The following is a 12118-nucleotide window of genomic DNA, read 5'->3' as shown; positions in this document are numbered from 1 at the left end:
GATGCAAGTAGTATTATATTGCCAGTTGTCTCACACTACTCCCTACCAGGTGCATCAGCCCTGACATCACAGCCTTATGGGGCGTCTTGGCAGAGTTTTGAAATCGCGATCATCGCGGACCCGGAGGATTGTGCCTGGATATCGGAGATTAAAGGGAATCGAGGTGGTTGGGTCCACTTGTACCGTGTGGCACTGGTATACACTGGCTGATATCAGGTAGCACTACAGTAGTAATATTTTAAGAGTAGAGTAGAATAGAAATAATAAATAATAAATAATAAATAATACTGGATCCATATCTCCACTCAATTGATTGATAAATGGGCCGATGAGAAGCTGCATCGTTCGACAGATTCACTGGGTACATATTACGTAGTTAGTAGGTGTATAGTAACTAACTAGTGCTAGATATATACATCCACTGCCCAGCACATGGGCAATGCCAATGTAACTTGAACTGGACCTCCAAGCTGGAATCTACTACTAGCACTGACTGTAAATAAGAATATTATTTGCTACCTAGGTAGGTAAGAAAATACCACCACTTCTACCAAGCTCAATTCGCATAGTTCAACTTCACATAAGCAGGTTTTCTCGTTCGATCGTCCTGCGGGGATGACGTAGGAGGCACTCGAGTATACTGTAGTGTGGTATGGTGTAGTATAGGCAGTGTACCGCTAGTAGCTGTATGGTGATATTATTGTAGTGAATGTATTTAGAGTATATCTATTCAAGGTGTTTATTATTGTACTTTGTTTACAACAAGTGGAATCTCGGAATCTCGGCATGCCGAGACTCCGATGGGATGGTGATGTATTACAGTCACGTGAGTTCACAACAGTGTATACTATACACCTGGGCAGGATACTTGGATATAGTATCCAGAGTAAATGAGGGAAAAGAGTTAGAGTTATCCCTGATATACTCTGGGATACTTCTATTATCCAGTCTTCTCTCGAGTACTCTCTGGCTGTATACTCCGTGGCATGCTGTGTGTATGCTGTGCTGTCGTGGCATGCTGACTAATTCACGTGACCACAACAACGTTGGCAGGTCGACGGCACTCGTCTCTGTTTACCTCCCTCCCTCGCAAGTCTCAAGTTCTCTTCACGCGGTTTGTTGGCGCTTTTGCCTCTCCTCCAGGTCCTGGTTTCTCGTCTGCCAGTCCGATATCTTGTCGACCATTCCTCTCACGACCACTGCTCTCAATCACACCCTCGTCCCATTCACCCACGAATGCTCATCGTCGCCCGCCCGCTTCCTCACCGTGACCAGGTCTCGCACCGGTCCATCTCCCTGGTGACGGACCTCCACTTTGTCCAACCTAATCCAACCACGGACACTTGCTCTGTATAATGCCTCCCGAATTAGGTGAGTCGATCCCTTACCCTCTTCCTCTCCCTCTTCCTCTTCCTGCCCCCATCCGTCTCATCTCGTCCCTTCCGATCTCATCTCATTCATGTCTCTCCCCTCCAGTCCGCGCCCCGTCGCAAGGTAGCGTCGTCTCCCAGACCACCCAACATATGGGTCCGCTTAGTCGCCCAGGCACGGCCGATCACCTTCGCGGTCGCTCCGAGACCCTCTCCCGGGCTGGCCGTCGCCCTCGTTCTCGTGGTTCCACCGCCAGCATCCATTCTAGTACCACCCAGCAAACACAGGACCAACTCGATGCCTTCCCCCAGTTTATGCCCTCCCAGGTCGGCGGCGCCCAGCACGTCTTTGCCAATAACCCCGAAGATATGATCATGCGGTTTGGTCACCAGCTGATCCACCAACAGACCAATGGCGCGTCCCTGGAGCATGCCCACCACCGCGATCATTCAGTGGCCTCGCAGGCGGAGGAATTTGCAGGTCACGCCATGCACAGTCACAACCTCTCTCACCACGGCCTTCCCCACAGCCTGAGCCACAATGGCCTGCCCACAGTCCCTGTTCCGCAATATCAACCCATCTATGACAGCGGTATCGAGAACCACCTCCCCGATACAACATTGGAAGAGCAGGAGGCCTCAGAGGCCGGTGGAAAAAAGAAACGCGGGTCCAGCTCCACGCTGGCAAACGATAATGAGCTGCGGAAGCTGCTCCGTCAATACGAAGGATACACATTGAAGCAGATGGCCGCCGAGGTCATGAAGCATGAAGGCGCTGGAGGCAAAGCAGAGAAGGTGAAGCAGGTATTCGCCATGATCTGGCTGCGCGAAAATTGCCGCAAGAGTAATGGTTCCGTGCGTCGGGATCGCGTCTACTGCTGCTATGCAGAGAACTGTGGCACCGAGCGAGTGTCTGTTCTGAACCCCGCCTCCTTTGGAAAATTGGTTCGAATCATATTCCCCAATGTGCAGACGCGTCGATTGGGCGTCCGTGGCGAGTCCAAGTATCACTATGTCGACCTCTCTGTCATTGAGGAGAAGCAAGTCAAGCATATGCCCCAGCAGGTTGCCCCCAACCCACACCTCCCCGTGGGCATGCCGGACCGACCGAATAGCGCGATGCGTTCGCGCCGATTTGACGAAGCCTCTCCAGCCCCATCAGCGCATTCCAATGGACGCTTTGGAGTAAGCATCCCACCGCCCACTGCAGACTCCGCCGTCTTCCCTTCTCCCACCACCTCGTTCCCGCCGCGATTCTCCAACAATACCCCGGTCACCGGCTGCGGATGTGAAGGTCAACATAATGTCGGTGCCGATGCTGCCATCACCACGGAGAATGTCGCACAGCAAGCGGGGAAGATGATTCACCAGATGCTGCAATTTCCCAACGACGAGAGCCCCTCGATGGATAATGACTCTCTGATCCTCCCTGACATTCGTCCCTACCTCCCTCACAACACCGATCTCAAGGTTGCCGACGCGTTGGCGGCTCTCTATCGATCACACTGCATCTCCGTCATTGACAGCTTCCGATTTTGCAAAGAGCGTAATCTTTTGAAATATTTCTCTGCCTTTCACGGGACTTTAACTGTTCCTGTACAAAAATTGTTGACTCACCCTAATATGGCTCCCTGGATTAAGGAGTGCGATTGGTTGATGTATCAAAAAATGATTGCTTTCGTCGCTCCTCTCACCACTCAAGTGGTTCCCAAGGTTGTCATGGATGCCTTTGGATCCATCTCAAAACGCCTCTGTGGCCACATTACCGAGACCTTCAAGGCTCAACCGACGCATGTGTCGGTGGCCCGTCTCATTCCCGCTCACATCTTCTGCAACCTCCTCAAACACATGCTGGATGTCAATCAAGCCGCCAATGCGGCTGCCGCCTGGCTGTGCCACCCGGATAACCGTAACCAGATGTGGTATGATTTCAAGACATTGGTTCACCCGACCGAGATGATCACCAGGGCCGACATACCGAGCTGTGCATCGAAGGCCGCGGAGCAGATCCTGAAGCATGATGTGCGGGCGCTGCTCACCCCCGTTACAGATAGCAATCAGTCTGCTGGCCTGCCATACTTCCAGCAACCTGACCAACCTGCTGATATTGAGGCTCACCTCTTCCCCGTGGACACTGCTACGGGCGAAGATTACAACTTCCCCGACAACTGGGTCTCCTTCATTCTCAACCTCCCCGCTGCCTTTGCCAACCACCGAGCAGGATGCATCATTCAAAAGGTCGATGCTCTGTGGGACAGCATTCTGCACCGTCTGACTCTCGGCGGGGCGGCCAGCTTCAGTGCGTGGTGGATGACCAAAGTTTTCTTCCACGAGATGATGGTGTGGCAAGCGGAGAAGGCGGGTTTATGACCAGCACCCCAAACTCCCTTCAGAATGCGGTTTTTGGAGAACCCGCGGGGATGGCGGGCATGAAGCAGAACCCCAGTCAGACTTCTTTTGATCCCAAAAATCACCCGCGGCAATCCGTGAGCCATGAGGGCTCGGCTGATACCCCCAACACTGAACCGGATGTTAAGCACGTCCCCGAGAAAGAGCTGGTTCTCCCAAACAATGATGACAGCGCGATTGATCTGGAAGATGATCCCATGATGATCGCGGTGGGCAAATACAACGATATGATGGCGTCTGATCCCGCCGATGCAGAGGGTGATGTAGTCGTGATCTAGAATTGTGACTTGTGACTTGTGACATTGTTCTTAATGCTTGGGTCGGAGTTGGATATCCATTGGGTGAATCATTGTTGTTTCTCTTTTCTCTTTTTTTTTCTTTTTCTTTTTTTCCTTTCTCATTTCCTTTGTTCTTTCTTTTGTGCAGTGTGGTGAATGGCGTTGGACGATTGTATTGAGAATTGTTCTGCACGATGCGACGAGACACGAGCATGGGAAGTCGTTGAGGATGCAATTATGCAATTCTTCCCTGATCATTACAGCATTTAATCGGCGTGAACCTTGGATTGGTTCTCGCTTTCTCTCTGGTTCTTATGACTGGAGCGGTGTATATACGCTATGAATGGAGTGCAAGCCACCCGATAGCTTTCTATTTCTTCCCAACTGCTTCATTGGAGCTTAGCAACAGTAGAGTAAGGGTATCTCGGTATACAATCCCCATCCCATCCCCTTTCTATACAGCAATCTCCTTCCACTTCCCAAAAGTAAACTGCGAATTACACATATTGGTCAACTCCCAACTCTCCGCCCCCAGAACCCCCTCAGCATCAGCATCCTCCTCATCCCCAGCCGCCCCCGCCACAAAAAGCGCCGCCATAAAATGATCATCCGTAGCATGCGCATCTCGAAAACGCGGATGTTTCATCAACCTCGTCATAGCCCTACGCAACTGTACCCCACTAGTCTTAGTAATAACATCCTCAACGGCCTGACGAAATTCCAACGCCCAATCCTCCGGCGGCGTCTCCATGGCGAAATTATCTCTAAACTTCAACATGGGCGCCCACCGATTTCGATAAAGATTATGCACCGCACCACCGGTACCAATGATAAGGAAATTCTCTTTTCGAAGCGGTCGCAACGTCGCGCCCATTTTCATGTGGAAGTGTGGGTCGTAGCGTGCGTTTGCGGAGATTAGCGTCGTTGGTGGACAGCCGGATGGGAACATTCGGATTAGGATTAGGTAGACGTCGTGGATCCAGTCGAAGGTTGGATTTCCCGTGACGTTGAAGCCTTCGTTCTTGAGGAGGGTGATGCAGCGGTTTGTTGTTGGGAGGTCGGGGGTTAGGGTGTAGTTGATGTATTTTTCGGGGTTGACGTAGGCTACTGGGCTTTTGCCGGGGGTGGGGTTTGTGGATAGTTGGATTGAGTCGTTTAGGGCGTCCCAGTGTGCGCCCTGAGTAGACACCATGTGTGTTAGTACTTGTATTTGGCAGTGGTGGTGAGGAGAGGGGAGGGAAGTACCATGATGATTACGCCCTGGATGTTGCGGGCTAGGGCTTCGTCACCGCATTTTTTCCAGTAATCTGCGCTTTCGGATTCTTCGCCTAGCATCATGGTTGAGCCGTGGGAGAAGAAGTGGACAGGGGTGAGGGATGCTGGGATTAGTGTTAGTGTTGGTGTTGTAGAGTTAGGGTTTCGGAGTAGAGTATAAGAGTGGAAGTACCCATGATGGAGGTTGGATGGTGGTATAGTGGTACAAAGAGATAAGAGGAAGAAGAAGATATTGAATTCAATGGAATAATATCACCACCACGACCAGTGGAATAAAATAGAGAATATTGAAATAGCAGGGAGTAGTATTATAGCAATGGCAAAGTAGGTGGACCTCCACTCGGATGTCATCCCCCACATCCCGAGGAGAAGGAAATATAGGAGATTCCGGATGGGGAGGGGTGTCCTAGTAACATTGATTAGAGGGAAGATGCTATCGTGATTGATATACTAGTCTAGATAGTACCACTCTAGTAAACTATACACATTACTTCCTATACTTCCTATACTTCTTACTCTGATTGTAGTTGAGAATGATGAGTCAGCGGAGATCAAATATGGGGAAGGACCCACCGGCTATCCCCGATTAGGCGATGAACCAACCAATCAACCGCGCCTTCCCTGGTCCTGGTTCTGCTTCCCCAGATTCTTCCTTTCCTCGAGGGTCCTTTTCTCCTCCTCTCCTCTTCTCCCCTCCTTTTCACATTCACCTTCTCTTCTCCCCACCTCCCCCATGTATCGTCTACACCATGGATGCTAGTGCCTCACCTACAAAGTCGAAGGATGGTGGCTACTTCCAATGCGGTTTCTGCAGGCGCCATTATAACCGTCCTGATCATCTCATCCGCCACGTTCGTTCCCACACTCGCGAGAAGCCCTATGTCTGCGAAGTCTGCGACAAGGGCTTTGCCCGTCCGTAAGATCTGCTTCTCTGCTTCTGTCCCACATCTGTTCGGCTCTTGACTCACCTGGCCAACCCAGTGACCTCCTAAAACGCCATGCTACTGGCCACGCCTCGGACCGGGATCGCAAGCGGAAACGCAATTGGTCCTCGCCAATTTCCAAACAAAGCCGTGTATCTCAGGCTTGCAAAACCTGTGCTTCTTCCAAACTGAAATGTGACGAGGAGAAGCCTTGCCGCCGCTGCCGTGAACGCAATCTGCATTGTGACTGGCAGGAGGTCACCCAAGATTCCTCCCCAGAGCCAAACTCGGCCCATTCAGTCGCCTTTGAGTCGATGCCAACTCCCATGGATGAATTGTCAACAGTTGCCGCTGCAGTCTCAGCCACGACCGCCATTCTCCCATTACTCTCCCCGGAAATGCCAGCGTCCGAGTTGGTCGAATACACCGACCAGTCCCCGCAGTACCAGCAACCGGCCGTCTCGCCGACCGATCAGGAGAGTGGAATTTTCAGCGTCGATGGCACTTTTTTCCCTAGCTTCATCCCTGACTCTTTGGTCTCCTCGCTAAACCGCTACAACGATCCCTTTGAACCATCCAGTCTGATCCCCGAGTTCACCCACTATGGTGCCCTGGAATACCCGCCCTTCGACTTCAATCTGACTGATGGCGACTTTGGCCTCATTGACATGTATAATTCGGGCAGTATCTTCCCGAACATGCACGAAAATCATCAACAAGATTCCTTTGACGCGGACAGTGGGATCGGCATTGGCACCGAAGCCTATAATCGTTCCTCTCTCTCCGCATGGAAACCCGGCCAAGGGGACAAGGCTGGTGTCGATCATGAGAGTCTATCGATTCCGCAGAATATCAACAGCCCCGAGGCAATTGCCACACCAGATCAGCAGATTCTGTGTGACCGGCTTTCCTCCAGTAGCCGGGACCTCATCTTTGGCCTTGTTTTGGAGATCAGCCGAGAAGCGAACTTGACCCGCATTATGAAGTCATTCCCCAGCACTGAGTTGCTGGATGGCCTGATCCAACAATTCTTTGAGCGCCAGGCCAGGAGTGTTGTTTCTTTCATCCATGCCCCGACCTTTCGACCGAACAGCGAACATGCAAGTATTCTCGCCGCGATGGCCTCCTCTGCGGCGGTCCATTCGCCAATTCCGACTATCCGGAAACTGGGATACGCCCTCGTCGAGATAGTTCGGCTATACATGCCTACTAAAGTGAGTGTCGCTTCAATATCCCTTGTTTAGACTACTCTGACGAATTAGTACGAAAACGACAACAGCACGACACGCGATCTGCGGGCTTCACAAACATACGCTCTAACCATTGACACTGGCATTTGGAGTGGCAATCGGCGAAAGACAGAGATTGCCGAGAGTTTCTCGCAGCCTCTTATAACCATGCTTCGTCGATCCCTGCGATTCCGCCGTTCAATGTACACCAGTATCATACCTCTGCCCGAGGACGAAGGGGAGGTCCTCGAGCAAAAGTGGCATGCATGGATTGAACAGGAGTCGTTCAAGAGGTATGCTGTCGCCATATATTCATACCAGTATTCATTTCATGCTAATATGACCGCACAGACTTGTTTATCATGTCTTTGTCCACGACGCCCAGTCTGCGGCGACTCTCAACGTCAACCCGATCATTTCATACGCCGACATGGATCTCCCGCTACCAACAGCCCGTCAAATATGGGAAGCAAAGTCGGCCGTGGAATGGAAAGAACTCCTCTGCAATGCCACCCCCGAGCGCATGCCCTCCCTCATCGACCTTTTGCGTGACATTTCGCAGCTATCAGTATTCCAGGATCGCATCGACACACAAATGTCCGCGCTTGTCCTTCTCCACGGACTCTCCGCCTTGGTCAACGAATACCACCGACTAAAGTTCATTTCGGGCAGCAACTCTAAACATTGGCATGCCCTCGTTACCAACTCGCGACAACAAGAACTGGAACAGTCGCTTCAACATTTCCGCCTGGTGTGCTCTGAGCTTCGTATCAAGTGCCGACCGGAGATCATCCTGGTCTGTGAGGTAGTCTCGATGCTCCTGCACATGTCCTTGGAAGAACTCCAGCTCTTTGCCGGCAAAGAGGACAAGCAAGAAGCACGGCGAGTCTACCAATCCGCTCTGGAGTGGATCACTAGTCCCGACTCGCGTCGTGCCATTTGGCACGCCGGCCAAACTCTCCGCGCGGCGCGTCAGATGGCCCCAGGCTCGATAACCGGCTTTCTTGCTATTGGAGTCTACTACGCAAGCCTGGCATTCTGGTCATACGGGGTTGTTTCCAAAGCCAGGGACTCCCGATCAATTGAGAGCCCCCCTCTCTCCCAAGGGCCAACTGTATTCCTCGACGCGGATGAAGTCCCCGATGTGTCGAAATTCGTCACTCTGGGATGTGGCTTCCCAGCCTTGCAGAGTGCAAGTGGGCCCCTATACCTTGTAGACCCCGGGACGACGATGCAACTAGTACAGTCAGTGCTCCGACCTGGTATGCCTGAGCGAGCGCCACCTTTAGTGCAGAGTCTTGCACAGTTGATAGGAGATCTCGGGGCTGCTTTGTATACTAAATAATGTAATTATGATAATCAATGATACCCAAGACATGAAATTATGAACAATTTCAATTTCAATTCCAATTCTCGGCATCTGCTAGTAGCTTCTAGATTCTTGAGATGACACCCGACTATCCCATAGAACGAGGGAACAACCACTTGAGGGCTGAACCAGTCTGACCAGTCCACGAATAGTGATTTCTAAGCTTTTGCTTAACTTTTGCCCCCTCGGCAGCCACTTTTCGCTGATCTCCACATTCCGAGCTGCCCCCGGGGCTCATGCGGGCCACGATTGCGGGGAATCGGAATCGGCGCCGAGTCCGAAGTAGCAGTAGTAAACATGAAGTTGGACAAGGTCAATCAATAGTGGTTCATAGTTCATATATAGCAGCTACATACTCTCCATTGAACCAAAACAGCTCAACAAACATCCTCCTCACATCCAACGCCACCATGGTCATCAAGCTGAAACAGCCCAACACGTCCGGCGTAGGTCCTGCACCGACAATCGACACCCCCGCAATCGTGCGGGGTGTGATCAACGACATTCGTGCGAATGGAGATGCAGCCGTGAGACAGTATTCGGAGAAATTCGACAAATGGAGTCCAGCCAGCTTCAAGCTATCCCAAGAAGAGATCCAGGACATCATCGCCAGTGTTCCGAAACAGATCATCGATGATATCAAACAGGTGCAAGAGAACGTTCGTACCTTTGCGCGAGCCCAAAAAGATTCCATCAAGGAGTTTGAACTAGAGATTCGTCCGGGCGTCCACCTGGGACAGAAAAATGTCCCCATCAATTCTGTTGGCGCGTGAGTACAATCTACAAAGCCTAACAACAAAGTAAACCCTCAAACTAACACCACTAACCATTTTCTTGCATAGATACATCCCCGGCGGCCGCTATCCCCTCCTCGCATCCGCACACATGACAATCCTAACAGCAAAAGTAGCCGGCTGTCCACACGTAACAGCCTGCACACCCCCCATCGCGGGTAAAATCCCCGCCAACACCGTCGCAGCCATGCACCTCGCCGGCGCAGACGACATCTACATCCTAGGCGGAGTCCAAGCCGTAGCCGCAATGGCCATCGGCACACCGAGCATGAAGAAAGTAAACTTCATAGCCGGACCAGGCAACGCCTTCGTAGCCGAAGCAAAGCGCCAACTCTTCGGAGAAGAAATCGGCATCGACCTGCCGGCCGGGCCAACAGAGATTCTCATCGTAGCAGATGAGCACGCAGACCCATTCATCGTCGCAACAGACCTTCTATCCCAAGCCGAGCACGGCCCAGACTCACCGGCGGTATTAATAACCAATTCAACTGCCGTGGGCGAAAAGACCATTTCGGAAGTGGACCGACTACTCAAGATTCTGCCCACGGCTGATATAGCCGGTGTATCGTGGGACAAATTGGGCGAGGTCAATATCGTGTCCGATCTAGACGAGGCGTATAAACTCGCCGACGAATACGCGTACGAGCATGTTCAGATTCTGACGCAGAATCCCCGTGAGGCATTGGTTAAAATGTCCAATTATGGCGCTCTCTTCCTTGGCCAGAATACTTGTGTTTCTTATGGTGATAAGTGTATTGGGACTAATCATGTTCTTCCTACTCGTGGTGCGGCGAGATATACCGGTGGTTGTAAGTACCCAGCCATCCATCCATCCATTCCTGCCCAGCCCAGTCCCACATAGCGTGGTGGAGCATCCTCAGGATGCCAGAAAGTTTCAAATAAGCCAATGACTATAATACTAATACTCCCTCTTATCACAGTATGGGTTGGAAAATTCCTGCGCACTGTGACATACCAAGAAGTCACCAACGACAAGGAAAGCGGCGAGCTGGGCCGTCTGTGTGGTCGGTCGGCGCGGGCGGAGAATTTCGAGGGACATGCGAGATCGGGAGATGCAAGGGCGAATAAGTACCTTGGTGATCATTTTGAGTGGATTGGATAGATCACATTTAGCTTGGATTTGCGGTTGTGTTAGTAGGGGTGAGTATATAGAAAAGGGAATGAATGGATTTAAAGAGTTCTTCGAAGTTATCAGAGAATACTAGAGTAGCTTATTTGAGATTATGTTTGCTTGTGCAGAAACTTGAAACCAAAGAACTTCTCTGCGCTGTGCGTGGAAATAGGTACTAGTAGCTTGGAATGTCGCGCCTTGCTTTGGATGTTACACGAGTTAAATCGTACCATCGAGTCGGTATGCACAATTCTCGCTAACTGTTACTAGTCCGTACCAATTAAATTGAACCTACCAGCTCATGTGGATACACTCGAGCAAAAGCATGGCTCAGCTGAAAGCTGAATATCTGCATCGCAGTGTCGACAGTAAGGACCAATCTTTCGGTGAGCGTTACAAGGGGTCGTCATGCGTTCATCTAGCTATAGATGACCCATATTTACTAGAGTGAACGGCCTCGATAAATTTGCATTTGGAACCAGTTCCTGATGTTGTTGATAGAATGAGAAAACCATTCAGCGTATATTATTCGTTCAAAGTCTCCGCGGGAAGCGTACACGTTGGCAACTATGTACACGGACGGAAAGAATAAGTTAAGGTCAACATGCACAGACGCCCAAAACCATAGGACTTGCACATAGTGGGCCACAGAAACAATATTATGCCTGAATGAATTGGATCTGCATCAGGGTCACGTTTTCCAGCAATGCTCTGCATGGATCTTTTAAGAAGGCGACGTATCCCCCGGCTTCCAGAAACCACTTACCCTGCCTTTGAATGTCCATTTCACCTCGCTTCTCTATATCGATCAACTGCTTTCCAATATCCACTCATACAGTATACAATGGTGTCGTACACTTTCTTTGCACTTGCCATCGCTTCCTGCTTGGCCCCTGCTCTGGCAGCGAAAAAGGTATCTCTATACAAAACACATTTCAAGTCCAGTTGTAAATTATCTCGAAGCGACTAACTCGCTCTAACCAAGGCCACGATTTTTTCACAAGAGCCTTGCACAGGAGAATCAGCCAAGATCAAGCCTAACAACGAATGCACTGTTGTGCCGGAGACATTGTATGTGGAACCAACGCGAAAGCTAAATGCCCGTTTACTTGATAGAACTTGAACATTAACCACACAATTTCAATTAACAGAAAGGGCAAAGTGACCGCTGTCAAGGTTCCCGAAGATGTAGTGTGCAACTTCTACAAGTGAGTCTTTTTACCCCCTTTTCAATCAAGCTTGAGACAAGTCAAGCCATCCAAAAATAAAGAAGAGAGTCTGTACTGATCCTGGCCAAGGGATGAATCTTGCAATGAACCAATCTTGTACTCGGTGGAGG

General features: G+C 50.8%; 4 protein-coding genes across 4 annotated transcripts; 3 read left to right on the top strand and 1 right to left on the bottom strand.

The window, feature by feature from the left end:
* Positions 1-1355: 1355 nt before the first annotated feature.
* On the top strand, positions 1356-4057 carry N7509_001381 (RFX family transcription factor; the record flags this gene model as incomplete). Its single annotated transcript, XM_056626018.1, has 2 exons — positions 1356-3710; positions 3764-4057. The coding sequence occupies 2 exons, from the start codon at positions 1356-1358 to the stop codon at positions 4055-4057; spliced, it is 2649 nt and encodes an 882-aa protein (XP_056494600.1).
* Positions 4058-4511: 454 nt separating this feature from the next.
* Positions 4512-5508, bottom strand: N7509_001380 (DODA-type extradiol aromatic ring-opening family dioxygenase; the record flags this gene model as incomplete). Its single annotated transcript, XM_056626017.1, has 3 exons — positions 4512-5234; positions 5303-5436; positions 5505-5508. 3 exons carry the CDS (start codon positions 5506-5508, stop codon positions 4512-4514), a joined length of 861 nt encoding a protein of 286 aa, XP_056494599.1.
* Positions 5509-6081: 573 nt separating this feature from the next.
* N7509_001379 (putative C6 and C2H2 transcription factor RegA-like) lies at positions 6082-10770 on the top strand (the record flags this gene model as incomplete). The annotated part of the gene is made up of 7 exons (XM_056626016.1): positions 6082-6248; positions 6314-7469; positions 7518-7777; positions 7836-8746; positions 9202-9622; positions 9696-10456; positions 10589-10770. The coding sequence occupies 7 exons, from the start codon at positions 6082-6084 to the stop codon at positions 10768-10770; spliced, it is 3858 nt and encodes a 1285-aa protein (XP_056494598.1).
* An 853-nt stretch (positions 10771-11623) lies between these two features.
* Positions 11624-11991, top strand: N7509_001378 (uncharacterized protein; the record flags this gene model as incomplete). The annotated part of the gene is made up of 3 exons (XM_056626015.1): positions 11624-11692; positions 11765-11850; positions 11931-11991. The coding sequence occupies 3 exons, from the start codon at positions 11624-11626 to the stop codon at positions 11989-11991; spliced, it is 216 nt and encodes a 71-aa protein (XP_056494597.1).
* Between the last annotated feature and the right edge of the window lie 127 nt (positions 11992-12118).

This window comes from Penicillium cosmopolitanum (genome assembly GCF_028827165.1).
Source record: "Penicillium cosmopolitanum strain IBT 29677 chromosome Unknown utg000003l:1.0-3747932.0:1.0-3751027.0, whole genome shotgun sequence".
NCBI classification, from domain to species: domain Eukaryota; kingdom Fungi; phylum Ascomycota; class Eurotiomycetes; order Eurotiales; family Aspergillaceae; genus Penicillium; species Penicillium cosmopolitanum.
Note: the sequence above shows the minus strand (reverse complement) of the source record. Positions and strands in the feature narration are given on the sequence as shown.